The 15,538-nt window shown below is 36.4% G+C and overlaps 2 protein-coding genes across 2 annotated transcripts; both read right to left on the bottom strand.

Moving 5' to 3' along the window:
- Positions 1-275: 275 nt before the first annotated feature.
- On the bottom strand, positions 276-7,275 carry LOC128373087 (interferon-induced, double-stranded RNA-activated protein kinase-like). The gene is made up of 18 exons (XM_053333320.1): positions 6,973-7,275; positions 6,266-6,364; positions 6,184-6,220; positions 5,928-6,079; positions 5,598-5,834; positions 5,363-5,495; positions 5,030-5,094; positions 4,857-4,941; positions 4,590-4,654; positions 4,410-4,500; positions 4,029-4,087; positions 3,800-3,919; positions 3,570-3,698; positions 3,271-3,475; positions 2,240-2,392; positions 1,111-1,212; positions 936-998; positions 276-668 (listed from the first exon to the last, which is right to left on the bottom strand). Exons 1-18 carry the CDS (start codon positions 7,080-7,082, stop codon positions 513-515), a joined length of 2,061 nt encoding a protein of 686 aa, XP_053189295.1. The 5' UTR covers positions 7,083-7,275; the 3' UTR covers positions 276-512.
- A 470-nt stretch (positions 7,276-7,745) lies between these two features.
- Positions 7,746-15,132, bottom strand: LOC128372548 (interferon-induced, double-stranded RNA-activated protein kinase-like). The gene is made up of 15 exons (XM_053332644.1): positions 14,893-15,132; positions 13,750-13,876; positions 12,718-12,851; positions 12,507-12,630; positions 12,255-12,328; positions 11,961-12,104; positions 11,724-11,856; positions 11,171-11,220; positions 10,958-11,077; positions 10,013-10,141; positions 9,711-9,927; positions 9,480-9,623; positions 8,982-9,083; positions 8,693-8,755; positions 7,746-8,315 (listed from the first exon to the last, which is right to left on the bottom strand). The coding sequence occupies exons 1-15, from the start codon at positions 15,000-15,002 to the stop codon at positions 8,178-8,180; spliced, it is 1,809 nt and encodes a 602-aa protein (XP_053188619.1). The 5' UTR covers positions 15,003-15,132; the 3' UTR covers positions 7,746-8,177.
- Positions 15,133-15,538: the final 406 nt, after the last annotated feature.

Raw genomic sequence — 15,538 nt, 5'->3', positions numbered from 1 at the left:
TCAGAGGGAAAAAAGGGAGGCTACTTGGTAGTATTTACTGCTACTGATTTATTTTTTGTAAGGCAAGGTTGTAATGTGACATCACTTTGAATACAATCAACTGTATATGTTCACTGTCCACCACAGAATAAAATGTCATTAACTGTTGATACAGAAATTATCAAGCACATGATCATGTATGATAAAAGCCATAGTATATAGTGACACTTCATAATTCCACCCCCCACCCCCCCTAAAAAAATAAATTCAACTTCTTCTTTATTCCCTGATTATCAAACACATAATCTTTGCTCCCTTTTTCCATCATGCACCACATACTGAGGCTGCCCAGTTGATGACTGGAACCCTGAGGGAGAATTTGGCCTCCTTTCTGTATGTTGAAGTGCCAAAGTATAAGCGCTCTGAGTGCAGTAGGTTACCATTTTCCTACATCATTATATTTATAAAAGTACATATAATAATTTAATTACAGACATCAGAAGAGACATATTTCAACGGACCCCTATAACATATCACAAGTCCTTGTGATGATCAGATGGTTTTGTTTTGTGATGCATATTATCTTGTGCATTGAATATCTGAGCCAATTCTTCCAGTTCTGTCTTTAATGTTCTTGCTTCAGGTCGGTCCTCTGGCTTCTCACAGAGCATCGACATAATTAGTTGATTCTGCAAAAAAAAAAAAAACAAAGACCGGATGATGAGAACTTTTGTAATACTAATAATAAATGCGGTCATGCTGCAAACATTTCTGAAGCTTTTAAAACTGACATTTCCATCTTGTCAAAACACTGTCATCCGTCCTACTTAATATTTGATCAACAATTGTGGAACCAGTGTAAACCCATGTACATCAAACTACCTACTGCCATGCCATGAAATACAGCTTCATGTGGCAAGTTAATCAGTTATAGTATCAGAAGAATGTGAAAATACCTCTTTGGGAAAATTCTGTGAAAATTCCTCAGGGAGCTTCTGACTTCTAGCATTGGTCAACAGCTGGTATTCATGCAGTGATAAAAGGAAGAAATAACATGTTAGTTTTCTTGGGGAAAAACAATCACATGCAATCTTATTTGCTATCTAAACTATACTTTTGTGGAAGACTTACCACTCCTCTTTCATGGCCAGTAGAAAGGTTCCAGAGGAGTTCAAAGTATATCAACCCCAAAGCAAATATATCCACTTTGCGGTCATACCATGTCTTGCTCCGCTGTAATTAAACAAAGACACACTATTAACTTCAGGAGCCTAATGGGTTTAATCAGTATGATAGATTAAATGAAATAGTTATGCTTATGGTTTAAATTAAGTGTGCCAGTTTTCACTGCATTTTTGGAGCATTTTAAAGCAACATTACAGAAAGTAAGAAGGATGGGGAATGACATACAACAAATACATGATGCAGGAATAAGTTAGGGGTTAAGATTCAGAAAGCTGTGAGCCTTCCTAAGAATGGTGGGAATACACGTAGTCTAACTAACTGTGCCCAATTAAGAACATGTATTTCAAAAATAATAATACAGAAGTTACAAAGGTACCCTCTAGAGTTTTTGACCACTTGTAGGACTGTGGAGAAAGATTTATATGAGTGTGTCCTGTTTTTTTCACATTTTGCCTTTGCTTTCATATTGCTCCACTGATCCGATTTGGTGGTTTGCTGTTTGGTGTTTTCTGATGAAGCAAATGCATGCAACATCAGAGAAAACTGGTTATATTGTCAACTGGAAAACACATATACCTGCAAGTCCATGTATACATACACCAGATTATTCATAACATTTCTCTTCTAACCCTAGCCTTATTTTGGAAGAATACCTTACTTGTTTTAACTGTATTAGTGATACAGGATGCTGGTTCCTTTTTTAAAAAATAATTGTTTTGTTGTGTGCAAGGTGACGGGGAGACAGGATCTCCACAACAGCACGAATGTTTCTCACTTTAATAGTCAAATGTTCTGTGTTGGAAACCAATTCATTTAGACTTCCACAGACTAGTTTGTGTTCAGTTTCAAAGTAAGTCATGTAACTCTCTCCTTTCATTATCCTGCTTTGTCACCTTCTGTCTGCTGCCTTTCGACATTAATGCATGTACTGTAGGAGAAATCTGACCCTGGAAATCAGCTTATAGGAGACAGGTGACTAGATTAATTAAAAAATGCCTGTTGACATTTTGCTGAAAAACACGTAATGTAAGAAAATTCCACAGGACATTATTAATGTCAACAGAGATCATCTTACTTGTTCAGGAGCCATGTAAGATGTGGTTCCTGTTTTGCCAGTTCTCTCTGTCTGGTTTTTGTCATCATCATCATCATCATCATTCTCAGGTGCAACCAGTCCAAAGTCTCCAATTTTCACCTCTCCACCCCGTCCAAACAGGATGTTGGGAGGCTAAACATTGAAAAGCAAAAACAGAAATTAAAAACTTAAAGAGAACACATTGTGCTCTCTGTGATTTTCTGTTACTTATATACCGAGCACTTCGTTTGCAACAGTTCTTGCTACCTCCCTGAAGAGCTGATATCAGCTTGTTGTTTCAGACTGAGGTATGGCTACTAAGTTAAGTTGGTACTAGTCAATTATCTTGCAAAAAACCCCACCAAAAGCCGTAGTAGTAGCTGCAGACTGCTATGTGCATGCGTACCTGCTGTTGTGAACTTGCCACTTTTCAAAGAAACCAATACCATAGGGAAAGGGGGTGTGTGACTTTTTGAGATATGATTTATGACATAATTAGAAGAATATGTTTGAGTCATAAATGATGATGATGCTGGGGCACATGATCATGATATGTAAATCCCTGGCTGCTGAATTATGTCAAATTTCCTGCTTGTATTGTATAGTGAAAGTAGAAAGAAAATAACATTCAACAAAATGTACCTGACTGGACCATGCTGCTGTTCATGTCAGTATGTAACCCCTAGACTACCTGGGCTTGGTAGTATATATTTTTTGCCAGTTTGAACACTGAGATAGAGAATCTTCATGGAGTATCCCTGAATGGCTATATAATTTAATCAGAGTGTGTCCAAAGTTTTGACTGGTACTGAATATATGTGTGTGTGTATATATACACGTGTACATGATTTTCTTTTATTTTCTTAAATACAATATATCATGAACATATGTCACAAAGATCTGTAGAAAAGACTACAGAGACAGAATGCCTCGGTGGGTTTACTGATAAAGAACACCTTTTTTGATACATTACAAAATGTAAAGGGCCAGTACTCTGTAACAGTGTGGTCTAGCCTTACCCACTAACTCACCTTAAGGTCTCTGTGGATGAAGTTCTTAGAGTGAATCAACTCAACTCCACTGACTATTTGCTGAGCAATGGGTAGGCTTTCTTCTCTTCTCCTGGAATCTTGCAGAGTTTCCTCATTCTTCTCATTTATCCAATCTTTGAGTGTTTTGTTGTCACACAACTCCATCTTAATGTAGAGGTACTGTGATGATGAATTACTGGTAGACCTAGAAAAGTAAGAAAATAAAAATAGTAAAATAATATACATTTGTATTTAGTAAATAAATTCAGTAAAGACATTAATAAGTGGATGGCACTTACTGTGTAGTGCTGTCATTGTCAGCTGTACTGTCCCATTGGTATTCTGAATCCTCTATCCAGCAATTGTAGTATCTAACAATATTACAGTGAAGGAGTTCTGATAGTGCCCCAACCTCTCGTAGAGCCTTTCTGAATGAAAAAAATGTCTCAATTAATAAAAGCAATTCTTAAGATACATTACATGTACAACAATGCTCCAATATACACTGAAAACTGAATACTTGACTTACTCTTTGCTGGGGACAATCTTTACTGCATAATAATTGTCCACCAGTTTTTCTCTTGCTTTAAAAACACGACCAAAGCCTCCTTTAGCAAGACTTTCTATGGAATCAAACTCCGAAGTAAACCTGTTCAGATTTAAAATACAAAATAAAGACCATAGAAGTATAAAAAGATATCATAAGATAAGATAAAATAACATTGCAATTAAATGTTTTGAGGTAAAGTTTTTCAGACCGTGACTGGGTTGATCCATCAGTTGGCCTGATTTCGCTATTTTTGTTTTTAGCAGCATCCTGAGAGAATGAAAGACATGATACAGTTCTTTAAGGCTAAATAAACTTGTATTTAATCATTAAAAAGCATTGAATTTCAATGGCTAATTGTCCATTAGATGACTATATAAAATGTGAACATATGCTCTTTGCATGTAGGCATACAATGCCAAAAGGTAGATACTTCTTAAGAGTGACTGTCCTCATACATAAAAGTATGAGGACAGTCTGCATCTTATTATTCTGTTGCTCTCTCCATGTACAGAAGCGAGTAATACACAAGGGGGGGATTTTTCTTCACAGTATTTCAAAGTAGTAATAGACAATGTGCAAAATAACACACCTTATCGCTTGAAGGGTTGGATGAATCTGTAAAGACTACAGAGTCACTTGTACCCGTTGCCATGCTTTGTGATGATGCTTCAAGAGACTCCCTTGGAGAGTACAATAAGAGACATTAGTGCAGTTTTCTCAGTATAAGGTCAACAATCTGCTTTCATAGTTGTGTCAGTCTGTGCCTTACAATGAAGATGGTGTTGACAACATGGATGGTGCACTGTCTACAGACACAGCTGACCTCATGGGCACCTAAAATGGACAAAATACCTTTTGACTTTCACAGTGTAGTGTGTTTCAAAGAAAATGATGTACCATGTTATGGCACTACTGAATATATAATTTGTTAATGTAATACTTTACGTAGGTGGAACTATTAATTTCTTATCATTGTCAACCACAGTTTAGCCAAAAGTAGCAACAAAATACAAAAATAAATAAATAAATAACAGACCTGAACAGGGTTCGATGCAACGGTCAGTATAACTGATTGACTTGTATTCCTTGTTATACTTTGTCGTGATGTCTTTTGAAATTGCCTTTAAATTACAAAGAGAGATATGAGAACAGTTTTATGAACATCACTTTTCTGTAATTACTAATTAGTAATGTCAATAAGTGCCTTACAGCATAGTTGGTGATGACAACAATGATGAGGTACTATCTTGTGATATAGATGACCTGTAGGACACCTAGAATGAACAAATTAGCATTAAGTTGAGGTTAAATTCACCTGTGTGAAAATATTCTGATAGTTCTACATTTTAATATATGCAAAAGTAGCTTGTGTCAAGATCTCCCACCACAAAACATGTAATCAACATTTTACTCAAGTGGTATAAAACCTACTGTATATCTGATGATGAAATGGGAATAGAACAACATATTATGCACATAAAAATCTAGTAAAGTGAAATATTAAAAGCATATTTTATGATATCAATACATAATATCAAATACCTTACTGTCCCAGTCTGATTGTTCTTGAAGACCAGACCAGGCCAGCTCAGCTGCCTTTTGTTTGGCTTCCTTGGCAGTTTTACCTTCGCCTATGGGGTAGTCTTTATCTTTGATCACCGCTTTGTAGAAAAATCTGTGTCAGAAAGGAGGAAATATTATGATTTTTATATCAAATTAAGAATTAGCATAGAGTTTTTAGTGTCTATACAGGTTACATATGTTCAGTCAAACTTACTGAAGGTTGTGACGTGGACCACATCTTTCCACCTCAATGAAATTCAGGATTCGGCCTGTTTTGTCACAGTAGTTAGTAACAATTCCAATGTAATTTGGCCCTCTCGCCTTTTGGTCTTCAGACTTAACACCCAAGCTCTGATAAGCAATCTTGGCTGCTTCCACCTTGGCTTCCTTCTTCGTTTTCCCAAAGGCAGGTGGATACTCTTTGTTATCAACCACAAAGCTACAGCGGTTACTGTAATACCACAAAAACCTTAATTAATTTTAAAATGGTAAGAAAAAAGACAAAATAAATAAATAATGTTGTTAATGTAGGGTGGTGGCTTACAGAGATGCAGTTTTTGGCTCCAGACTTACTGACTCCACAGCCTTTATAGGGATCTTTTTCTTCTCACAATATTCTTTGAGCAAGTTTACATAGTCATCAGAGACACTTGTCTGATAAACTAATGCAGTTGGGTTTGTAGTTGCATTTTCTGTCTGTCAAGAGAAACAACAATAACATTATCAGTGACACTTAAACATTAACATTTCGCTTCTGACAATCCAGTATGCTCTGATTTAACAAAGAGGGATTTTCTTACAGAGTCAATTGGGTTCTGTTGTTCCATCTCCAACAACCTCAAAGTATTATCAGCTGCGTTCTGTTGCTCCATCTCCAACAACCTCAAAGTATTTTCAGCTGCATTCTGTTTGGCCTCTTTCTTCGTCTTCCCCACACCATGGGCATAGGCTTTACCATTCAGAACTGCACTGATAGTAAATCTGATGAGGAATTGTAAGTCATTTGGTTATACAGGCAAGTTGACATGATGATGTTCAAATTGGTGAGATGGAAAGAATATGCGAGATTAATCTCCATGGAGAGAAAATTCAGAGAAATTGATTAATTCATTTTATAGGTTATTATTTTAATGTATGGATGCCTAAATGTTTTGAGTGTATATACTCACTCTTTGTGGATCATTTATTTTCTCATTACATTGACGTGTTATAGTTTATGGCACAAATGACTTCACAGATGTTGATCCACCTTAAGCAGTTGTCGGAATAATGAGTTACAGGTTGTTATGACCATAATTCATACTCTAGCTGCTAGTCGACTTCCTGCTAAAACGTAACTATTTACCTATATTTTATCTTGATATTCAACCAGGGGTGCCTTTACACCCTTTTTAGGAATGCTCTAGCCCCCTAAAATGAATAACTTACTATTGTATTTCACTTGCAGGGCACCTAATGTCAAATTCTCCGACCTAAAAGAGGTCTGATCCAACAATCGCCCCCGTATCAACCACCGTACACCAACACCAAGAATAAGTATAGTAGCTACTAGTATAGCATAAGAGCAACCAAAAGCATATTGAACTTACGTTTTATCATGGTCAGGCCCAACAGAGCTAATCTCATAGCTCAACACCCACTTTCTTTTCTGTGCGAACTCGTGTAATGTTGCAGCAGAGTCTCGACTCCGGTCCATCATTAATGACGCCGCGGCGGAAATTTAAGATAAAATTGCATTTAAAAAAGATGTCTCTAAAATAAAAACATATCTTAAAACTCACAACTACTGTCTTTATTTGGTTTCCATCTAAACTTTGCTCCTCGGCCAGTTTCGCCTCTTCTCTCTTCCTAGTCAGTGTAGGCCTATTCCCTAACTTTAGTTTCGATTTCTCTGTAAACTCATGCACGCGCTTTCCTTAATGTTGCAACGTTACCCGGAAATGACATGCACCAAAACCATAACAAGTGGAAACGACGCAGGCAAAGAATATTTAGCATTATCAAAAGGTATCAAGTGCCCTGGATGTCAGTTATTAGTTTTGCTGCATGTTTTCTTAATTCATATTTCTTGTTTTCTTCTTTGGAGCATTTTGTTAACAATGATCATCACGTTTAAAAAAAAAAACAACTATTAATTTCTTAAACGATTAGTTCACAATTATTTTAATTATTTTATTATTTTCCTCGCTGTAATCATTCCTCCTGTTCATACTGGTCATTTAAAAGCTCCCTTAAATGTGAGAACATGTATTTATATTTATCTGAAGCTTACACAAGGCTTCAGCAGTCTGGGTTTGGTGATTAGTGAAAAACAACTCCGGCAACACACTTCCCACAAACACGAATGCCACAAAAATAATTTAATAATATGACAAGTGTTTATTAGACCTAATTGCTCACATTGTGATAATACCAAAGTGATTTTGTGACACCCAGAAAAATATACAAAAACCCCCCCCAGTAAATCTAAAGACATGCAATCTCTTCCCTTGTAGATAGAATAAATTATTTCATTACCCATTAACACAGTAATAACCCCCAACATGATAATTTATCAAAAAGGAACAATGTTACAATTTCATTTCATGTTTCCTTCACTTATTCTAAAATGAATGAGGTGTGCATGTGCATATTTGGATTTTTCCATCAAACACCTCATATTCAGATTAATAATGTTACATCAGATCATGAAAGACAGTTATAAAAATACTGTTCTTTTAGCATTCAAAACATCCAAGTACATTGAAACAATTTTTTTTTCTCTTCTTGGTGTTTGAACATTACCTCGTATTACTCAGACAGAATTGTTGTTTCTGGGCATATTTTTTAGTGGGTAAAGTGCATGAGCCTGCTCTTTGAGCTCTGTCTTTAGTGTACTTGCTTCAGGTCGGTCTCCTGGCTTCACACACAGCATTGACTTGATGATTTGGCTCTGCAAAACAACAACAATACCTGCTTCAGATTTCCATAATATCAATAAATGCTGACACCATTTATAAAGCTTCAATCTACAGTATTTTCCAGTCTTAGAAATTTGGACAGGCATTGATATAAGGTAAATCTTTTGAAATGGAAAGTATCCCCTTCCCCAAAAACTATCAACTGCCCTGATTGAAATTTTAATTAACATACATACATCAACAGCCACTGTTTTGGCTCTTCATAGTTTGAGCCTCTATAGATGGACATTTGTTCTAACAATGCAAAAGCCCTGTGCCTCAGACTCAGTGCTTCTGTGCTGGGAAACTTTACAAGTGACCACCCCATAAATATTGTTTCACGTTGCATTTAAATTGAAAATTGACGAACCTCTTGGATAAAATGTTGTGAAAACCCTTGGGGAAATTTCTGGCCTCTGGCATCGTCCCAATGCTGTTATTTGATGGTAAAAGAGAGGAAGAACATGTCATTTTTCTCACACAAATTGAAATTTGCAATTTACTGAAGAATATTTAGCAATATAAACACTCAAATAGCATCTGGTATCTAATTAAATGTATTGTATTGTACTTACATTACACAAATTCAAAGCAATGACAAAAATAGCAAGTTATTGACATTTTCATTAAGATTTTGGTTGTGTCTTTGAAAGACTCACAGCTCTCCTTTCATGGCCAGTAGAGAAGGTCCAAAGGAGTTCAAAATATATCAAACCCAAAGCGAATATGTCCACTTTTCGGTCATAAGTGCTCTTATTCCTCTGTAATAAAATAAAAACACAGTATGGACAAAACACACTTAAAAGTTTAAAATTTTTTTTTTTTTTTTTTTTTTTAATTTTATTCAATAAAATTAAAAAATTAGCACAACCCTTTTTAAATGCTGTGAAACCTGTAAAAAAGCAGGTGTCACACATATACTGCAAAGGCAAATATGACATTTCTGATCAAAAGTCTCAACTTCATGCTCGTGCAACTGATGGAAAGCCAGGTATTACATTTCACATGTGCTGGACAAGAGGAATTAAATCAGTTTACCAAAATGTTGCCCTAAAGCACCACATTCTCAACTGGGTAGCTTAATGGTCTCCCTTTATTAACCACTGTTTGATAATATAGAAGAAACTTAAAGTTAATATTGGTTCTGACAATCTAACCTGCTCAGGAGCCATGTATGATGGGGTTCCTTTGCCCACTGTTCTATCCAGCAGCTTTTCAGCATCGTCGTCATTCTCAGCAGTGACCAGACCAAAGTCCCCAATCTTCACTTCTCCATCTCGCCCAAACATGATGTTGGCAGGCTAACCAGAGGAAAGAAACAAAATGTAACATGCAACTGCATTACAGATGTGCATTGATAAATGATAACCTTGTCTGGTTCGCCTCACCTTCAGGTCTCTGTGGATGAGTTTACTGGAGTGAACATACTCAACTCCACTGATTATCTGCAGTACAAGACTTAAACTGTCTTCTCTTCTCTTGGAGTCTTGCAGAGATTTCTTCACATTCTGTGTGTTCTTCTCATCTATCCACACTCTGAGTGTTTTGGAGTCACATAACTCCATCTGAATGTAGAGGAACTTTGTATGTGGATTATCGGTAGACCTAGGAAAGTAGGGAAAGACAAATGTTAGTATAGTATAGTTAATAAGAACTGTAGAGCAAAACTTTAAAAGTGGATGGGACTTACATGGAAGTGCTGTAACTGTCATCTGTACTGTCCCAACAGTATTCTGAATCCTCCATCCAACACGTGTAGTACCTAACAATGTTGTGGTGATGGAGGTCTGATAATGCCCCCACCTCTCGCAGAGCTTTTCTACTCAAAAGAAGTGAGAAAATGACTCAGTTAGTAAAAAATATATTTTACCTCATTTGGCACTGCAGTTGTAACTTTGATCAAATGCATTTATTTATTGCAATCAAAAAAAAGAGAACATAAACTAAAAGCCACCAGAGGCCTAACAAAACGGTAAGGAATGGATTCAACTGTGGTTGTATCTACTCCAGTGTAAAATGCAACTAGTAGCATGTCCGGTTTATTAGCTTAGCACATACCTAGTGTTACTTCCAAGCCCAGGGAGCACATCATAAACTAACATTAGCTTAGGGGTTTACAGGTTAAAACAGCATTCATGCTATCAGAGCTTACATTAACTGTCCTGCTCTTAACTGGATTTGGGGAACTACAATCCCATCCAAGTTTACATGAAAGATGGCGTTAGCGAACACATCAATTAGCCTCATCCTCAAAGTCTTACTGTTGAAAAATTAAAACCAACACACACTGTTTGATTAAATTAGATAAAATTAGAATTTAGATCTCCAAGTCAGCTGGAAAAAATAAAAACTCAGGTAGGGACTTTTCAACCAATTTACTGATAGTCACTTAGCTCCCTTATTAACTACAGCTGCTGGAAAAGTTGATGGTGGCTGGCTAGACACAAGAAACATGTCTGAACATGTCTGAAATCAAGGACCCTTGGTTTCAAAATGAGAATATTTGTAATGGTAAATATGCCACCACTATCAATGTAAACTGTACTGGAAGGTCTGACCAGTATAGAAGAAGACTCTTGTGACATACTGCATTTGTGACTGTTTATATTCATATGAAACATTATACTTAACTTACTCTTTACAGCGAACAATCTTTATGGCATAAGACTTGTGCAGCAGTTTGTCTTTTGCTTTGAAAACACAACCAAAGGCTCCACTGCCAAGGGGCTCTATGGAGTCAAAGTCTGATGTAAACCTGTTGAGAAAAACACAGTAACTGTTGAGACAAAAATATCACAAGTATTAAAAGCATTCTAACATCATAGTTAAATGTCTTAAGTTTACACACCTTGAGAGGCTTGATGGGGTTCCTTTACTCTTTTCTTTGAAATCACAGCTCTTGAATAAAACAAAGTCATAGTATAGAGATTGGAATGTTTAATAAAAATCTAATGAACAAATTAAATGATTAAACAAGTTCACAGTACCTCTGTTCTGTTCACATTTTGGAAATCTGTTGAAGTTGTTGTTTGCTTTCGCCAAACTCTGACAATAAAACTAACAAACTCTGAATAATAAAATCATCAGCCATAACCAGGTTCTCCAGTCGTAATGCAGATGTTTCCTTGGGCAAGATACTGAACCCCAAAGGCTGTACCTTTAGTGTGTCAATGTGCATGTGAATGATTAACTCCTCCTGATGAGCAGATTGGCACCTTCCATGGCAGCCTGCCATCAGCATGAGTGTGTGTGTGAAGGGGTGAATGTAGCTTGTAGTGTAAAAGTGCTTTGATGAAGTAAAAGTCTCAGGGAAAATGTGCCATGAGCATCTTAATAATCTGCTATATGGAATATTGAAAACTATATTTTACTAAATAAAAACAACGGAAAATAGTGAATACCTTACTATCCTGGTCTGACTGTTCTTGAAGAGCAGACCAGGCCAGCTCAGCTGCCTTTTTTCTGGCCTCCTTTTTATTCTTCCCCTCACCTACAGGGTACTCCTTGCCATTGATCATCAATTTGTAGGCAAATCTGTGTAGGCAAGGAGGAAATATTTTAAATCATTAGTGTTAAGATTGCTCTCTCACATCTGTCATTTTTGTCTATGTAGGTCACAGAGGTTCAGTCATACTCACGGATGGCCATAAAGTTGGCCAGATTCTTCAAGGAATTTAAAGGAACAGCCGTTTGTGTTACAGTACTCATTCACTGCTCCGATGAAATTTGTCTCTACAAAGCTTTTGACCTCAGTCTTCACACTCAGGTTCTTGGTCTTATCACTTTAACACCAAAGACAAAACAGACAAACTAATAGACAACTAATTAAAATCCTTAACAACCACACAGAAAATAACTAAATGTTAGTTCATGCAGTGTTTCACATGAAGAATCAAAATGACACAATGCCTTTCCAATAAGTTTGTGCTCACCAGATCTCAGACACATTTTGATTCAGATCCTCCTTTTGCTTGATTGGTGTGCTGCTGCTTTTCTCATCTCCAGTCTTGAAAACAAAACAGTATGATTTTATAATAGTAAAGGGATTGCAGTGTGACCTGGGGGACATTTGAAAAAACCCACTTGCACAGTTGTGACAATAGTATTACAACCAAGGTGAAGCATTTCAATTCCATCCAAGAATTTATGCTAATTAGTTGGCCTTTAATTAGAGACAAACTCACCTCAGTAGTTTTACTACCACATATCTCATGATATACAAGCTTGGCTGCCTCCTCCTTAGCTTCCCTCTTTGTTTTCCCACAGGCAAATGGGTACTCCTTATCGCCGACCACAAACCTACAATATCTAACACCACAAAAACTTTCATTTAATGTATTTTCAAATTGTGACAAAACAACTACACATAAATACCGATGCATTGTTAAGACTTACTGCATGGCATTATTAGGTCCCAATTTTATTGACTCCACCAGCTCCACGCTTTCCTGATGGACATACTCATTGAGCCAACATGTATAGTTGATGTTAGCGATACTTGGCTGATGATCTGCTGCAGCAGTTTCTGTCTGTCAAGATATCAACATGCATCATCATACGATACACATCAAAAAGACATACAGTGGATATAAAAAGTCTACACACCCTTGTTAAAACGCCAGGTTTTGTGATGTAAAAAATAAGACAAAGATGACTAATTTCAGAACTTTTTCCATCTTTAATGTGACCTATAGCCTGTACAATTCAACTGAAAACACACTTTTAGGTTGGGAATTAAAAATATAAAAAATAAAATGATGTGGTTGCATAAGTGTGCACACCCTCTTATAATGTGGGATGTAGGTCTGTTCAGAATTAATTGATGAAAAGACAAGTAAACTGGTCAGGGAGGCTGCCAAGAGGCCGTAACACTGAAGGAGCTGCAGAAATTTCTACATGTGACAGCAATCTCCTGTATTCTTCATATGTCTGAACTATGGGGTAGGGTCACAAGAAAGTTGAAGATGAGGAGGAATTTCACCTTTTAGCACAATGACCCAAAGCCTACATCCAAATCAACAAAAGAATGGCTTCAACAGAATTTTAAAAAAAGTTTTAGAATGGCCCAGTCAATATTGCCAAGTCAAGATGTGACATGCTGATAGACCCTACCCAAAAAGACTGAATGTTGTAATACAATCAAAATGCAATTCAACAAGGCATTAGTTTAAGGATGTGCATATTTATGCAACCAAGTTTTTTATTTTTTCCCCCTAAAAGATTTCAGTTTGTTTTTCAACTGAATTGTACAGGTTATAGGTCACATTAAAGGTGTCTCATTTTTTACATCACAAAAAGCTGGCATTTTAATAGGGGGGTGTAGACTTTTTAATATCCACTGTACAGTATAACATGAATTAGGAATGTACATATTCATATAAAAATGTATGCAGGCAGTAAATCAAGAAAGTGGTAAAACATTCTTACAGGGTCAACCACTTCCTCCAACAAGCCTTTTAGGGCATTTTTTGCTGCATCTTGTTTGGCTTCTTTCTTGTTCTTCCCCACACCATCAGGATATGCCTTACCATTCACGACTGCTCTCACGTTAAATCTAAGAAGAAAATATGAACGAACAAGACAATACTGCAACTGTAACATGAAACAAGTTTATGAGTTGAAGGAGAGTACATATGAACATCATGTAGGTACAACACTATTAAAAACAGCATCAATCAAAGATTGAACTCACATCAAAACATTCACATGATCAACAGGCATTTCTACCTTTTTTCATTGATGGAACAAATGAATGCCATATTCCTCAGCATTGTCCTACTGTTTTTTCCCCCCACACTATAAATACTTTTATTTATGAACTAAATCTAAACTGCAGTAGGCCTGTATAGACTATGGAACATATTAGGCTATTTCTTGCAGCTAAATAATTACTAACTTAAATGAAATAATTTGTATTTTAAAATGTTTAAAACTCTCTCTGTGATGTGATAGGCCAGCTATCAGCACTGAGTTTACAGGTTATGGTCAGAAATCTAGCTCAAACCAGTTACATACTTTTTACGAGCTGATCAAAAGTCAAACCAGCTTGAGTAAGGGAACTCAGCAGGTAAGTCACCAGCTAATGACCAGCTAAATTTAAAGTTGTCTCTAGCTGGATTTTTTGCAGGGAGAGGCAGCAGGTGTATATAGTCCAGAGGGGGATAAATCCCACCACCCCCCCAGCAAATATAACTCAATATAATTATTTCAGGCTATATTCATTTAATTTAATATTATAGGAAATGAATGAGTAAGTAAACATTCCTGGAGACAATGAATGACCTGAAGAAACATGCAGTAAACAGCTATTGTCTCATTTTCTACAAATAAAAACTGTTTGCAATTTGGTATACACACACATGGGAGCTTTAAGGTTCAATACGTGTGTGACAATGTGTTTGTGTGCATCTAAAATGGGAAGTCTGAACAGGCATCCATAGAAATACCCCATCCTCCCATTAATTCAGAACATGTGCTGTTAATACTCCCACTTAAGTGTGTTTAACTCCTATAATAATCACACATAACTTAGCAGGTGTTAAGTCTCACCACAAACTGTATTCAACTCACGTTTTAATGTGATCAAGGCCAACAGATCCGACGTCCTCGAAACTCACCACCAAACTCTTCCTATGTGCATACTCGTTTAGTTTAACAACGTAGTTTTCCATTTCCATCATAATCTACACAGCGACCTCACATCAACATGAAAAAAACATCTACACAGTACAAATCTCAATATAGTGCATATTTTCTGTTTCTATCTAAGCTCTCACTACATGTTACGTTCCAACATGGTGGTGCCTTCAAATCATGTCAGATATATGAAAACTGCCTCACCTGATAAGCGGAAGATAAAGATGTGACCATGTGACTCATGGATAACCACGTTGGCAACTAGGGCCACTCAGGGCCGTTTCAAGGAATTTGGGGGCCCCAAGCAAAATGGACTTGGAAAGGACCCAAAGAAGTTAAACTATCCAATATTTCACAAAAAATGCAAAGATTAAAGAAATGCTTTGAAAATGTAATCCACATATATATTGCTTACCATTCTTTGTTTGTATTTAATTTATCAGTCACTGCTGATGTTTTGCAAATCAAGTACTTTTTTTAGAATACTATTGGTTAATTTAATTACTTCTGTGCTCAAATGTAAGACTTTTACAAAAAGTAAGTTTTGTTTTTTTTTTTTTTTTTACATTTTGGAATTCAT

Source organism: Scomber japonicus, chromosome 14 (assembly GCF_027409825.1).
Source record: "Scomber japonicus isolate fScoJap1 chromosome 14, fScoJap1.pri, whole genome shotgun sequence".
Classification (NCBI taxonomy): domain Eukaryota; kingdom Metazoa; phylum Chordata; class Actinopteri; order Scombriformes; family Scombridae; genus Scomber; species Scomber japonicus.
Note: the sequence above shows the minus strand (reverse complement) of the source record. Positions and strands in the feature narration are given on the sequence as shown.